Genomic DNA, 13,796 nt, shown 5'->3' with positions numbered 1-13,796 from the left:
CCCTGGCCACTGTGTGAGGCAGGATGTTGGACTAGATGGACCATTGGTCTGATCCTGCAGGGCTCTTCTCATGTTCTTACACCTATAATAGTGCAATCCTATGCAGACTTACTGCACAGACTTAGTGCATTCACCCACTGAAGCAAATGGACTTAGACTGCAGTAACTCTGCATAGCAGCATGGTATTCAGAAGTATCAGGATTTTTAAAATGCTGTCTGATAAGTAAATGCCCACCTTTCATCAATGAATTAGACTGATATTTCCTTTTTGGACCTAGTTCTGGCTGAGGGGGTAATGAACGTTCTGATATAGTTACCTCTTTGGCTTCTACAGAGATGCAGCAGAAGTCCCTTGGTTGCTTTTGGTAACACAACGAAATGTCACTCACCACGTACACTGTAATTAAATCAAAAAAGGAGAAGCTATTATGGCCATTTCACCGTTTATCTGATTTAAGAGATTTCTGCCCTATTCCATGCTGCAACAGCATTCAAGAAGCTGTAGTGAGAGCTCTAAATCATTTATTTTTTAGGCATCCGTAAGGTGACTCACTTTTTTTTAAGTCAAGCTAGGTAGTGCTGAGAGGACTAAACTATGCTTCCAGGCCGCTACAAACCAGTAAGGTGAGGGTGGTTTGAAGCAGCTAGGAGGGAGTACATATACCCTATTGACTGTTTTTCCTATTAAACACACACACTCAAGCCCCTTCCCCTGCTCAGTGCCCCTCTGCTATCCCACATTGTTTTGTAGCTGTTGAGACCAGAGTGGTTCCTTAGCTTGCTGATTTTTTAAAAATGGGAATTAATGTTCAAATTTGTGGTCTGAAAAATACAGAGTTAACTATACGACACAGGAAATTATCAAAGCTACACCAATTTGACTGGTGAAACAATAGCATTATCATCTCAGACATCATCCTATTCACAGCAGATTGGAATATGTCCCTTCCTTGAAACTCCAGGTCAGTTCTTACAAGAACTGGACGAGAAGCCTCATAGGATTTTCTTCATTAATTTCACTTATCTATCAAATAGCTCTAGGAGGGGAGCATTATACCACTGGCAGGCCAATACATGGGGTCTGCCATACACCAACTGGCCCTTTCAGCTCAATCTTAAATGCCACATGAGATTTTAAAAAAGGAAAAAAGTTGCACAGTTCAGCAAGTCTGGAATATAACAGGAGCTTTCAACACATAGTTTGTGTTGACTTCTGTTTCCTCTTTCCTTTGCAGTTTAACTCTTTAAGGGATTTTATTTTTTAATTTTGATTGCTACTCATGTAACAAGTCAAAATGGTTTACAGGGGCATTTTTAATAGGCTTTTTACTTACAATAATTTGATCTTGATATGGAATGTTCAAGGTGTAGGACACATTCAGATTTCTAATGAACAATGTTTTATTGACACAAGTTGTATGCTACTTATTTTGGACCTTCCAAGGAATCTCTTATGAAGAAATAAGCAACATTAGGCAAGTTAATTCTAGTGCTAGCTATGAATGGATTTCTGTTATGTTGCACATAAACATACAAATGTCTCACCCAACTCAATGTTGCTGGTTATTTTCTTATGTACTTGAGCTGTGGTAATAGTTTTGTCATACAAATGCCTTTTGCTAGGGTCCTTCAGCATGCACAACACAGTGGGAAGAGGTCTGTCGATCACTCCTGCTCCTAGAAACCCATGCTTAGTTGCAGATGATGAAAAGGCTTTATAATAAACTAGTACATCCCTTTCCATACACTGATATCTGAACAAGAAAGAAAACAAAGAAAGGGGATTGCAATTAGAATGTAACAAGCAGGGAATCCACAAGGACTTATGGGGGGGGGGCATCTCATTTTCCCTTCCTTCACTATTTCATATTTACTTTCCCTGAAAGCCCCCATAGCCTCGCCTCTTTTCCTGCTTCCTTATGTCCTTCCCACCTACCAGCCAATGTACCTTTATCTACCTCCATCTTCAGCTTTCCCTCCTTCCTTTCCTCTGGGATAACTCTGCATGGTTCCAGTCACTGGGCTGGCTACTGGACCCAGCTGTGCAGTGGGCAACCTGCAACCTCCCATGTGAGAGCACCTCACTTTCCCTTTTGCCCCACTCCCCACACTGTTTCCTTCCTTCTTCCTCCTGGTAACCCCCATAATCCTCATCGCTCCATGCTTCCTTTTCTCCCTTCCACCCACCAACTTTTGAAATTTTATTTTATTAATAAAATACAAAAATATAAGGCAATCAAATAACGTACTTAATTTAGCTAAGAATATATATACAAAATATTGCACATTCATAAACAAATTGACAACTTAAATCTCAATTTATCCTTCAGTCTAACAAGTACTGAATTTACGTAGAACAATGTCAAAAAATATCTAAGATTTCCCGTTCTATATTATTTTATTTTATTCCAAAATGCCACAAATGGGCACCAAATCTTAATTAATTTTTCCTATATCTTTACTTTCCTCTCCCAAAGATGTCTTAATTGCTGGAGTTTTGAACATTAATACATTAATCCAAACTTTGGGGGGAGGAAGTGTTTCATTCTTCCAATATTTTGCAAGGAGCATATGACCAGCAGCCAGCATATTTCTAACTGAAATCCTTAATTCCATCTTCCAGTATTTTGGGAGTATTACCAAGTAGAGCAATCTTCCGATCTACTGGGATTGCTTTCCCTACTAGCTCTTCCATGATTTCAAAGATATTCTGCCAATAAGACCTGGCTATTAGGCAATTCCACCAAATGTACAAGAAAGTACCTCTACAATCATTGCATCTCCAGCAGCCTGCAGGATTTGATTTTCTTTTATACTCTGCCCAGAGTTAAGTACCACCTAAACAGTTGTTTCAATGCATTGTCTCTTAAATCTGTATTACAGGAATCTTCCTTTATAGCCTTATATAGATCTAACCAAACATCTTCTGTGATCTGAATCCTTAGAACTTTCCCCCATTTTACTTTGTAAGTCCAGCACTTCATTCTTTCCTTCAATAACATTCTATAGATAATCATCAGTAACTTCTTGTGTTTCTCTGGTTTTGTCAATATTCTTTCAGTTATTAAATGGCTGAAAAATATTCGTCATTTTATTTATATAACTTCTGACCTGTAGATTCCTGGAAAACAGAAATATACCTTCCCTTGCTTTATTAGTGACTTCTTCATACAACAGGATTCTCTTCTCATATGTAAAGTCTACTAGTCTTATCAAACCTGTCTCAATCCAAGAGTTATATTTTCCCATATCAAAGGCTTATATGTATCCCTGCCTACTAGTAGGGGTGTGAAATCCGGGTCTGGGATTTGGGGAAAAAAACAGCAAACCAGCTCTCCTGGATCACATTAGAGAATCCTGGATCCAATTTGGGTTCCTGGATTGAGATCCCCAAGGAAATCCAGGTAAATATCCAAATAAATCCAGCTGGGCTGTGCGCCTGCTCCATGGCCTTCTGGCCGGGTGCCAAGGCAGCAAGGCGGCAGGCCACAGTCCAGCTGGAGCCACGTGCACCCAGTCCTGTTCCTTGCATGCTTGCCCAATGGTAAATCAAGCAGTTGAGGCACCAGCCAGATCCCTGTGCTGTGCCCTCCGGAAGAGTTGGGAACGGGTGTGCACCATCCTGGCGGACGCGTGTGGCTCCAGCTGGGCTGTGGCCTGCCATGCTGTCTCAGGAAACTGACACGTGTTCTCCTCGTGACAGGCGTCACTTGTAGCTTGACTCTCTGTCTCTTGCAAAAAACCTCAGCTTGCGTTTTCCTCCAGGAGCTGGGGGCGGGGGAACGTAACTGGAGGCAGGAAATCCAGGGCAGCTTTTTACAAGAGAGTTGCATCTGACGAAGAGAACTGTGATTCCCGAAAGCTTATGCTACAATAAAGTTGGTTAGTCTTAAAGGTGCTACTGGACTCTTTTTGATTTTGCTACTACAGACTAACACGGCTAACTCCTCTGCATCTATTACAAGAGAGAGAATCTGCAATGTGATTTTCCACCAGGGAGAAGAGTGGTGGGGAGGCAGGATTCTCTCTCTCCCTCTTTCTCTAAACACTGGTAGCTCCACAGCAGGTCCTCATTCTCCACCCACCAGCTTTTATACTTGGCCTGTCTCTGAAGCAGCTTACAGAATTCTCCTCTCCTCCAAGGTCAGCCAGTGAGCTTTCATGGCAGTGTGGGGATTCCCACTTGTGTCTCCCTCATCCTAGTCCAAAACTCTAACCCCTATACAATACTGGCTTTCTCAAGGTAGCTGCTGTTGACAGTAACAAGCAGCCATGCCTGGGTGAATCCCTGGAAAGGGCCTCTCTCTGTTGTCTTGTTGCTCTGCCTTTTCCTGACAGAAACCAAAGCTTGAATACTGTTGTGGTTGCCTAGCAATTGCCACTGATGAATTCTGTTTCTTAAAGCTACAGGAGCTTTTATAATTTTGCAGGCTTTTCCTTGGTTTGTAAAAAGATTTGTCTTGTCTCTCCATGGCTCTAATCTCTGGATTTAAGTATCCACAGATAGGGCTACATAGAGAATTAGATATAATGATCAGAGGGTCGTATGTGAACCTGGCCTATATTTGCCATAAAAACTTACTTCCAACCAGCTGTTGCCTGGCCATTGTAAAGATTCCTCAGGTCATTTGAACATACTGCCATAACCTATAAAACAATAAAATTGTGTTTAGAAAGTTCCAAACACTCTACATTTCATGCAGCTTTATCTAAACCAAGCAATTTAACCATCTCAGTCTCATAATGAATTTTTAAAGTCTCTCTTTTGAATTGCACACAAGTAGGTGATTATGTATTATGACTGGTTTTGCTGTCCATTCTATATAGTAAATGAGTTATTTACCACAAGAAAGCCAACTAGATAACCAAAACTGCAGTTCATCTTAGCTCAGAAACAGTATTCCTTTAAAGATTTCATAAGCTTTAATAAGAAAGCTGTGGCCTTGACACCTAAATCAACCAGTTTGTCCAAATGCACGATTGTATAGAAAGCTACCAAGAGAAGTTTCCATGAGAATCAACAGGGGCACACTCTGCCTGTCTTTCTGCCAGTAAAGGTTGTTCATCAGGGGGCAGAGACAATCTTAGTTACCATAAGTGGGTCTGAAGTGGGATCAAAATGGGTTTAGATAATTAGTTTCATCCAGGAAATGATGGAATTGCACCATTATCACCTGCTTGAGCATCGTTCAAAAAAGGGGATTTAAGTGACTGGTTCTATACTTGTTTAAATCAGCTCAGTATAAGAAGGGTTTATTGAAGAGGGGAGTCATATAATCATTTCCTTAGAAAACTGAAATTTTGCTGTTATGCTGTTAAGCATTTGCCACTTCCTGAATCCCATCACTCAAGCCCTCTAGAGCAGATACCAAAAGCCAGGGAAGCAAGAGTTGAGCATAAAGTTGACAGATCACAACTCTCCAAGTGGTTGGCAATGTCCTTGAACTGCAATAACTGCAAGTCATCCAATGAACAGCAATTACTTCTGATTACTTCTGAAACCCAACTACCAAAATAGTGGTGACTAAATCGTTAGGGACATTAGTGATTTTATCCGCAAAACATGTTTCTAAATGTCACAGTGAGCCACTGAATTGTCCAAATGCGTATCATCAAGGATCTCCAGGAGCAGTCCCATTGCCCTTAAACTAGATGAATTACTATCAGTAGATACAATGATGGCAGAAAAGTGAGAATATTTTTCTTTCTGTTTCCATATTTGACATCAACTAATCCTTGTACAGAATCTCCTCTTCCTGGGAACTACTCCCCATTTGGACCAAACCCTGCTCCACCTCTCTAGTTGCAAATACAGTGGAAACTCTTAGAAGGTTTCAGGCATGCTAAGGAGGCTGTTGACACCAGTCTAGATTCTCAGAGACCACAAGCCACATTTATGAAGTTACACATTAAGCATTTTTGAGATGATACTCTTCTAAGGAGGTCTGATCTCCTCTACAGAAGTCAAGGAAATGCTCACCTTTTTCCAGTAAAGGCTTGATCAAGGCCTCAGGCCAAATAAACTTGAATATCAACTGGCTGCTTGGTCTACTATCCTGAGTAAGAGAGGGTCCAGATCTCTCTTAACACATCTCAATACTGAATATTTCCTTAGTGGAGTTTCTCTCCTATAACCTCACCCAGTACATAGATTCCCATCCTGGAATTTACACAAAACCCTCAAGGATCTGACCAAGCCACCCTCTGAGCCTCTCTTTGCTGCTTCTTTTGAACACATCCACCAAAGTAGCCTCTTTTAGCAGCCATCACCTCTGCCAGGAGTTACCTGAGCAGTGAACATTCCTTTCAATGGCAACAGAATTATGCTCAGAACTCACTCATAATTTTATTTAAAGATAATACCACAGGTTGTAGAAGTTGGTCCTCTTTCTACCTTCACCCAAAACTGAAGCAATATCACATTTGAATTTTCCTACAGCTCTGAAGCTTATGCCCAGTACTTTATTCAACCAGCATTCTTAGGGCCATAAAGAGAGAACCTCTCCAATAACCTGAACAAATTGCATATACAATCACAGCAAAATTAGCCTAAGTACCTCATAAGTGGCTATGATTAGGTAGCCAATCAAATTTCTATATCTTCTTGTAGGAAAAGAGTAGAGCACAAACAACCACGTTTGCCAACTCACCTCTGCAGCAGCATTAGCCAAGACGTCCTTAGACAAATCCTCATATCCTTTCATAGGAGAATCTGGAATGGTGCTGGGGGAAACGATTAGACTACGAACAAACGTATGGCTGGCAGGAAGTGATGACTGGATACTACTCTTCTGTATATATGAAGATGTTGTAGGAAAAATCTCTGAAACAGATGACAAGTTGCCCATACCACTCCAGGTCTTGGTTGTTGGATTTAAATTGTTCTTTTGCACATGAATGACAAGCTTTATGGAATCAGATCAACAGTCCACTTTGTACATAATCCTACCACCACCAATGACCTGTGGTAGGCAATTCCAGGGGAAGTCTACAATAACCAAGACCAATAGCCCAGTGCCTTCTATTTCAGAGCTCTGTTATGTGCTAACACTATTAAACATTTATCAGCCTCTCTGTTTGGTACTGATATCCTTTATGAACATCCACAGTCTGTTACCCATCTCTTTTCTGTAACATTTGAAGGAGAGATGCATGCACACAGGAAATACAGTTCTCCGCTTTAAGCGTACATAATGTTGGAATAATAAAAGCAGTGCATTGGAGAGATATTTAGAAGGTTAATTCAGTTCTGAAGTTCTTCAGTAGATAGACTATGTATGTTACCTAGCAACTAAGTAGGCCTAAAAGTTTCTCTTCCAGTTTCTGTTTTGCTTGCGGTATCTGCTGAAGATCAGGAGAGAGCTCTGTACTTTTCCTTCTCCAAATCTGGACCTGTAAAGTTATCTGTTCTCTGTGTATAAAAGCTAAATAAAGTTTTTTACTTCCTGAGAAAAGTCTTCAGCCTGGCCTCAATCATTTATTAACACACCCACACCCATCACAGAAAAGATAGTCACTGTGCCTGTGAGAGTATGGGGACCTATAGTTTTCAAGAATATATAAAATGGTCCTCATTGTGCTGTAGCTATTTAGGATCACTATCTTTATATTTTCAGTCATGAAAGACAATTTTAACTCTCTGGCTATTTTGCTTTTTCTACCTTTCATAAAAAGATGACACATCCTGCACACATTTGTAGAAATAATCAAAACAAATTTATTTGGCCCTCACCATTAGTGGAATCTTTTTGCAGTTGCTCAAAAATATAAACCTGATGATTTCTAATAGCTGAACGGCCTCTTGTATCTCCTCTTGCGTGTTGTGAATCTTCAGGAGAAGCCTGGTGGATAGAAAGGAGGCAATGCATGTTCCATATGTGGAAGCTAACAGCTACGTTTCATTATCAGACAACCCATTATTCTTTTGTGCCCTTTTGCAGCCAGTGGCCTGGATCCTACACAGACCTTCTTTCTATTTAGTGCTGTCCTTTGCGAATGTGTGTTCCATTACAGAGCAGAAAGTTCCTAGAGCTGTAAAAACTTACTCAAAAATACAACATTACCTCCATAGTGGGAGAAAGCACTGTGCAAGTGCAGGAAGATACAGGATTTAAGCCTGTATCTCCCAACATAATCATATGCTGTGTTTTCCTATAGGTACCTCACATTCATTATGACCCAAATGTATATGAACTTGTATTTGAGATTATGAAGCATATCATACTTCCAAAATGTTCATTATATTACAGTATATCCACTTTTGCATGCAACTCTAGGAGTCAAACTAGATGTTATGGTGGCCATGGGTCTAACCTGTGGCCACCAGTGCTATTTTAGAGAAGAATTTGGCCGCTTAAAAAGTGCCACGGCATGTCAGAATCAGGAAATCTTGTTTCCCCCACACATGCCTTTTCAGCTGATGAAACAGGCCTCCACAACTGTTTTGGCACTTGAAAAGGCATGGAAGGGGACAACATCACCTGGTCCCACCATGCCATGAGGCCTTTGTGGCACTTCTTAAATGGCCAAAATCTCTAAAATTGCATGTTTGGTGTAGTGGTTAAGAGTGGTAGGACTCTAATCTGGCAAACCGGGTTTGATTCCCCACTCCTCCGCTTGAAGCCAGCTGGGTGACCTGTTAAGTTGTACTGAAGGGTAATATATAAATTGAATGTTATGTTGTTGTTATACTATCTAGTCTGTCCCTGTCTGTGGACATAAACTAGAATATTTCATTTACAGTATTTTGTTCAGTGATGTACATTTTGATCTAGACAAATGAGAACTATTGTCAATCAATTTCTACATCATTAAAGCCTTCCTTTATTAATTCCTCTGATATATCCAGGTTTTTTACCTGCTCTTCTTGCTTGCCAAGTACACTAGCAGCATATGTAGCTGTGTTACTACTATGGTATCCAGATGTTGGTCCTGAAGATAGACTGAGGGTAGAATCTGTGCATAAAGTGCTTGTGCTTACAAGGGTTTTCAGCTTGGTTTCTTCCTGTAATGAATGGTTCAGTATTAAGGAAATGCTAGAAAGATAGACAATTTTACTGCTAATTTATACAATCACTTAGAATGTACATCTTGTCAGTGTGGATTTAATGTGGAAATCCTGAAGCAGTCATACAGCAGCAATTTCCTCTCCCAGGATCCCTTCCTATGTCGTACAGCAGGGGTTGTTACTGTCTCCACTATTTAACATATATGGAAGTTATGGAATTCCCTTCCTTTAGTGGCCTGCCTAATAGTCATGGTTTAAGCTACTGACAATCCTATAGGCTATTTTGGCTTTTTAGCACAAGTCCCACTGTGGCCTACATTAGACATATCATTAGAAAAAGGAAACCCTCTGTCATGTCTATGTTCAGTCATGCCATGATTATCTGTATGTTGTAACCACAATGATCATTATTAACCTGATGTATTCTTTCCTTAGTGCAAGTGTTACTTTTGAGACCCAGAGTGGGCCTCTCCTGCTATTTTATAGAAATATGCCCCTCTAAGCTAGCACTGACCTTGGAACATCCAGATGCCAGCTCTGGCTACTTCACCCAGATGATGGGAATGTATGATTGTATACTGAATGTCTAGCCATAACTAAAAAGGGTTCTCACAGGACCCATGTATACTGCGTGCCAAAACCTTAATAGTTATTTGAGTGCGGGAAAATCAAGTATAATATAGAACTGCTTGCCTTGCCTTATCACTTCTACCAAGCTCCGTGCTGGAGTGCAGACCTGAACTGTAAAATCCTGAATAAAGCTTTTCTACTGGAACCAATGTGTGTTCACTGGAGAGGGGCTGAGGGATCTACCTGCCAGGAACTGACACCCTCCCTTTAGGAAATAAATTTCTTCTCAATACGACACTACGAAAACACAAGATTTGAATTCTATACTACATTTGGATAGCAACATTTCCTGATGACATTGGCTAGATAGACTGTTCTCATATATAATCTTGTCAACCAAGATGGACAGGTTCAGCAAGAACATGCCTGGAAACTGGTAATATTTTAAATACAAGATAAGCAGTATAAAATAAATGACTGATTAAAATAAGTTCCCGGCATCATTAGAAGCTTGTTACTACTGTCCCAGTCTTCACATATAACAAAGTTTCTGTATAGAAATATAGATACTTGAATTCACTGATCAAATTATCTGAACATAACAAGCTACACATGGCAAAAACAGAAAAAGGTCAACATCCAGGTTTTTATTATTAAAATCATAGCCTGCCTTTCTTTCTTCAAGTAATTCAAGACGGCTTACATGGGGTTCCCATGAAGTCTTATATCCAGCCACTGACCACAGCCAGACCTGAGCAATTTCAGCAAGACTGCTTCATCATGTGCTTTCTTACCCTAGAACCCTTCTGAGAATGGATGACAAAAAAAAACGTGACAAAAGAAATACACTATAATCTGTTAAATGTTTGAATGAAGATTTACCAAATATATTCTATGAACTTCAAATTGGAACTGTGGTCTGAAAAGTATCACCAACAACAGAACTACATAACCATCTTAATAACAACACTATGACCAAAGTGGGACTCCAGAACTGGCATCATATCCGTGCAGATTACTAACAACAGATTTGTAAGTATGCAGAAGTTAATGAAAACTAAACTCAGTATCTGACATGCAGCCTGTCACTGAAGCATAAAATCTTAAAACAGGACACAACTATAAGTGAAAAAAGACACTTCACAGAGTGCTATGTTCTTAACAGCAATAACAACTGCAGTAACAATTCTGAAGTCTCTCAAAGCTGGTAGAACAGCTAGTAAAACAGCAAGATTTGAATCCAGTAGAACCTTAAATACCAACAAAATTTTCAGAGTATAAGCTTGCAAGAGTCAACACTCCCTTGGAAATCCTGGAGCACAAACATAATTTCAACAATCAGACAGAAAACCAGCTCAGTGCAAGTGAACAACTCCCATTAAGTCCTATAGGAAAAAGTAATTACTGCATTTTAACATAACAAAATGGAATGGGGAGGGAAGGACAAGACCATGTAAGCCACCCTGAGCTCCTTGGAGGAAGGTTGGGACAAAAATAACAAATATCATGGAGTTGGGGCAAAACCTATACTCTGCTCCTAAAACTGCCAGACCTAGCACCACAAGATGGGGATGCATGAAGGTGGAAGATTACACATTATCCCTATATACTTAGCAAAGACACTCACTGTGCCCCTTCCCAACTCCCTGAAATATATGGACCCTATTACACCTTCCTTCACTGCCACTTCCTCTTAAATGCTTAAACTTACATTCTGTAGTTGAAAGAATATTTGTTCTCGAATGCGCCTCTTTTCTTGTTCCGCTCTCTCACGAAGCTTGTCCCTGGCTCGTGCAATTTCTATTTTTGTCTCTTCTCGTGCTTTCTGATAATCTCGAAGGAGCAGCTCAATCTCTGAAGGATGCTGCATCTTCATTTTTGGTTCATGAACCCTTCAGGAAATGGAAAAATTCAATGAATCAGTTTCTGATAGCCTGTCTTCTTAAGACCAGTCTTTTAAGAATGTTGAATTGCTTTCTGGAACATAGGAGCTCAAATGAGAATACCTCTAGGTCATATCTCTTTCTACTTGCTAAACAGGTCATAATACTTTTTGCTTGAAGCTTTTAAAAATGTTTAGTTTGATAAAACACATATGCATAAAAGTGAATTTGAGCATGCTACACTAATTTATAACTGCTAGACTATGGCGGTGTCCTAACTGATACTTTCATCTCTTTTTCATTTAACTTGAGTTTTGCTATCCAATGTCCTTTGTTTCTTTTTTTATCCATCCGTATTTTTTATTCATTCTTCCTCCCCAAATTTTGTCTTTTTTATTTTAGAAAATGCAACGTTGAATGCGCTCAAATTTACTCCAATAAACTGCATGCACTATGAACTGCGAGATCATCAGATGATTGTATTGATCTTCTGTTTAAAATAAATTACCAAAATTAACAAGGTATGCAGGGTGTAGGGAGCAAGAGCATATATCTGGAGGGGGACATTTTAAAATCCTCCAACAACAAAGAAAGAACATGTCACGAGAGTTATACTAACAATAATAACATTTGATTCATATACTGCCCTTCAGGACAACTTAACACTCACTCAGAGAGGTTTATAAAGTATGTTATTATTATCCCCACAACAATCACCACGGGAGGTGGGTGGGGCTGAGAGAGCTCTGGAACAGCTGTGACTGACCCAAGGTCACCCAGATGGCTACAAGTGAAGGAGTGGGGAATCAAACCCGGCTTTCCAGATTAGAGTCCTGCCACTCTTAACCACTACACCAAACTGGCTTATCAAGGGACCACATTTTAGTTCTGTTCAGATGAATGGTGGAAAAGCCTGTACCTCTTTAACTAGACAGAGACATGTCTGAAAGAAAAAAACATGCTTGTTCATGAGATGCACTGTAGACTGTTCCTCTTCATTGTGCAAAAATCAATAGGAGATGATGTGAAAAAAGTTTGGGCACATACTAGGAAATCAAACAAGACAAGACAGCTATATAGTATAGAATGAGAAACTTCTGTCATATAATCATATAAGACATGATTACATGTTGATAGTTAAGAAGGGAGAACAAATAGCTCAAAATACTTAAAACTATCTTCTTCAGGAAAAAAACTGTCCCAAGTCTTTCCAAATTTATTCTCAGTTCTGCCACAGAAAATAAGTATTCAAAGAACAGTAAAATTTACCTAGTATTTTTCACAACATCTCTTCTCAGCTGCTGTAGGTATTCACGGCGCCGGCTAGGCAGTTCTGAATCTCTCTGGTTCATATCCCCTGATTGGAGAAGACTTTGATGCTTTTGTGGACTGAGACTACGACTCCTTCTGAAAAACTGGAGTCGCTCCTCTCTCTGTTTTCTCAACACCTCAATTGACTTTCTGTGCCTGTTATCAAGATGATGGGAGGAGAGGAAGAAGTTGATAATTACAAAGTCCACTGTATATATGTTAAGACATTAATTTGTATTCTTACTTATAAGAAGTAGGACTGCAGGGGGGAAACTGAATATGCAGACTATAGAGAAATGTAGCACTTGAGAAAAAACAATAGGAATTAGTTCTAAAGAATTAAGGTAAATATAAAAGCTTTTAATAAATATGGCTTAAGGGAGATGAACGCATTTTAGACAATGCTGATAAAAGTCTATTTTCATAAAATCCTCTATTTGGACACAGTGGGGTGGATCCTACCCCTACCCTACCACTCCACTGAGCAAAGTTTACTTATTCATTTATTGAACTATTTATACTCCACCTTTCCTTTTGGCTCAAGTTTGAAGCCTTCCTCCAAATTAAGTGGTTCTTCCATTGGAGCTAAAGCCTCTTAAGTTGGAAGAAGGCTCCTTATGGTTGGAGGAAGGCTACTTGGAGGATGGTGGGATCCACCCCAATGACAAACTGCAGATTTTTGCTAATCCCATCCTCTTGCTGAAGACCTCCAACTGTTCCCTCATGCTGTTCCTGGGGGTTCCTGAGCTCCCAAGGGACAGCATTTCAAAGACAGTTGTGACCTGCAGCAGAAGGGAAGCAAGGAAGTGGTGCTTCATGGACAGGAATCCCTTACATCCCCAAAAGTGACTAGTGGATCCAAGCCAAAGAGTGTACGTATCTCCACCCTCACTTCACAGCACTGGCTGCTAGCAGGAGACTGGAAAAGCACAGCATCATGATGTGAAGACTTTGGATAAATTGTGTTGTTACTCATCATTACCAACTAACTGAAACATGGCTGTCATCTTCAATAGCAGCCCCA

The 13,796-nt window shown here is 40.0% G+C and overlaps 1 protein-coding gene across 1 annotated transcript in view; it reads right to left on the bottom strand.

Moving 5' to 3' along the window:
- The window catches only part of STARD9 (StAR related lipid transfer domain containing 9), a 162,407-nt gene that overhangs the window by 14,599 nt on the left and 134,012 nt on the right, over nt 1-13,796 (bottom strand). Inside the window, exons 26-33 of the mRNA XM_054969940.1 lie at nt 12,731-12,928; nt 11,290-11,470; nt 8,859-9,005; nt 7,734-7,842; nt 6,652-6,824; nt 4,584-4,648; nt 1,547-1,755; nt 319-398 (exon numbers count right to left, since the gene is read on the bottom strand). Coding sequence (XP_054825915.1) covers nt 319-398; nt 1,547-1,755; nt 4,584-4,648; nt 6,652-6,824; nt 7,734-7,842; nt 8,859-9,005; nt 11,290-11,470; nt 12,731-12,928 — 1,162 coding nt within the window. The remainder of the gene's footprint in view (nt 1-318; nt 399-1,546; nt 1,756-4,583; nt 4,649-6,651; nt 6,825-7,733; nt 7,843-8,858; nt 9,006-11,289; nt 11,471-12,730; nt 12,929-13,796) is intronic.

The sequence above is a fragment of the Eublepharis macularius genome, chromosome 2 (genome assembly GCF_028583425.1).
Source record: "Eublepharis macularius isolate TG4126 chromosome 2, MPM_Emac_v1.0, whole genome shotgun sequence".
Taxonomy (NCBI): domain Eukaryota; kingdom Metazoa; phylum Chordata; class Lepidosauria; order Squamata; family Eublepharidae; genus Eublepharis; species Eublepharis macularius.
The sequence above is the reverse complement of the archived record's forward strand: the minus strand, read 5'-3'. Positions and strand labels throughout refer to the sequence as shown.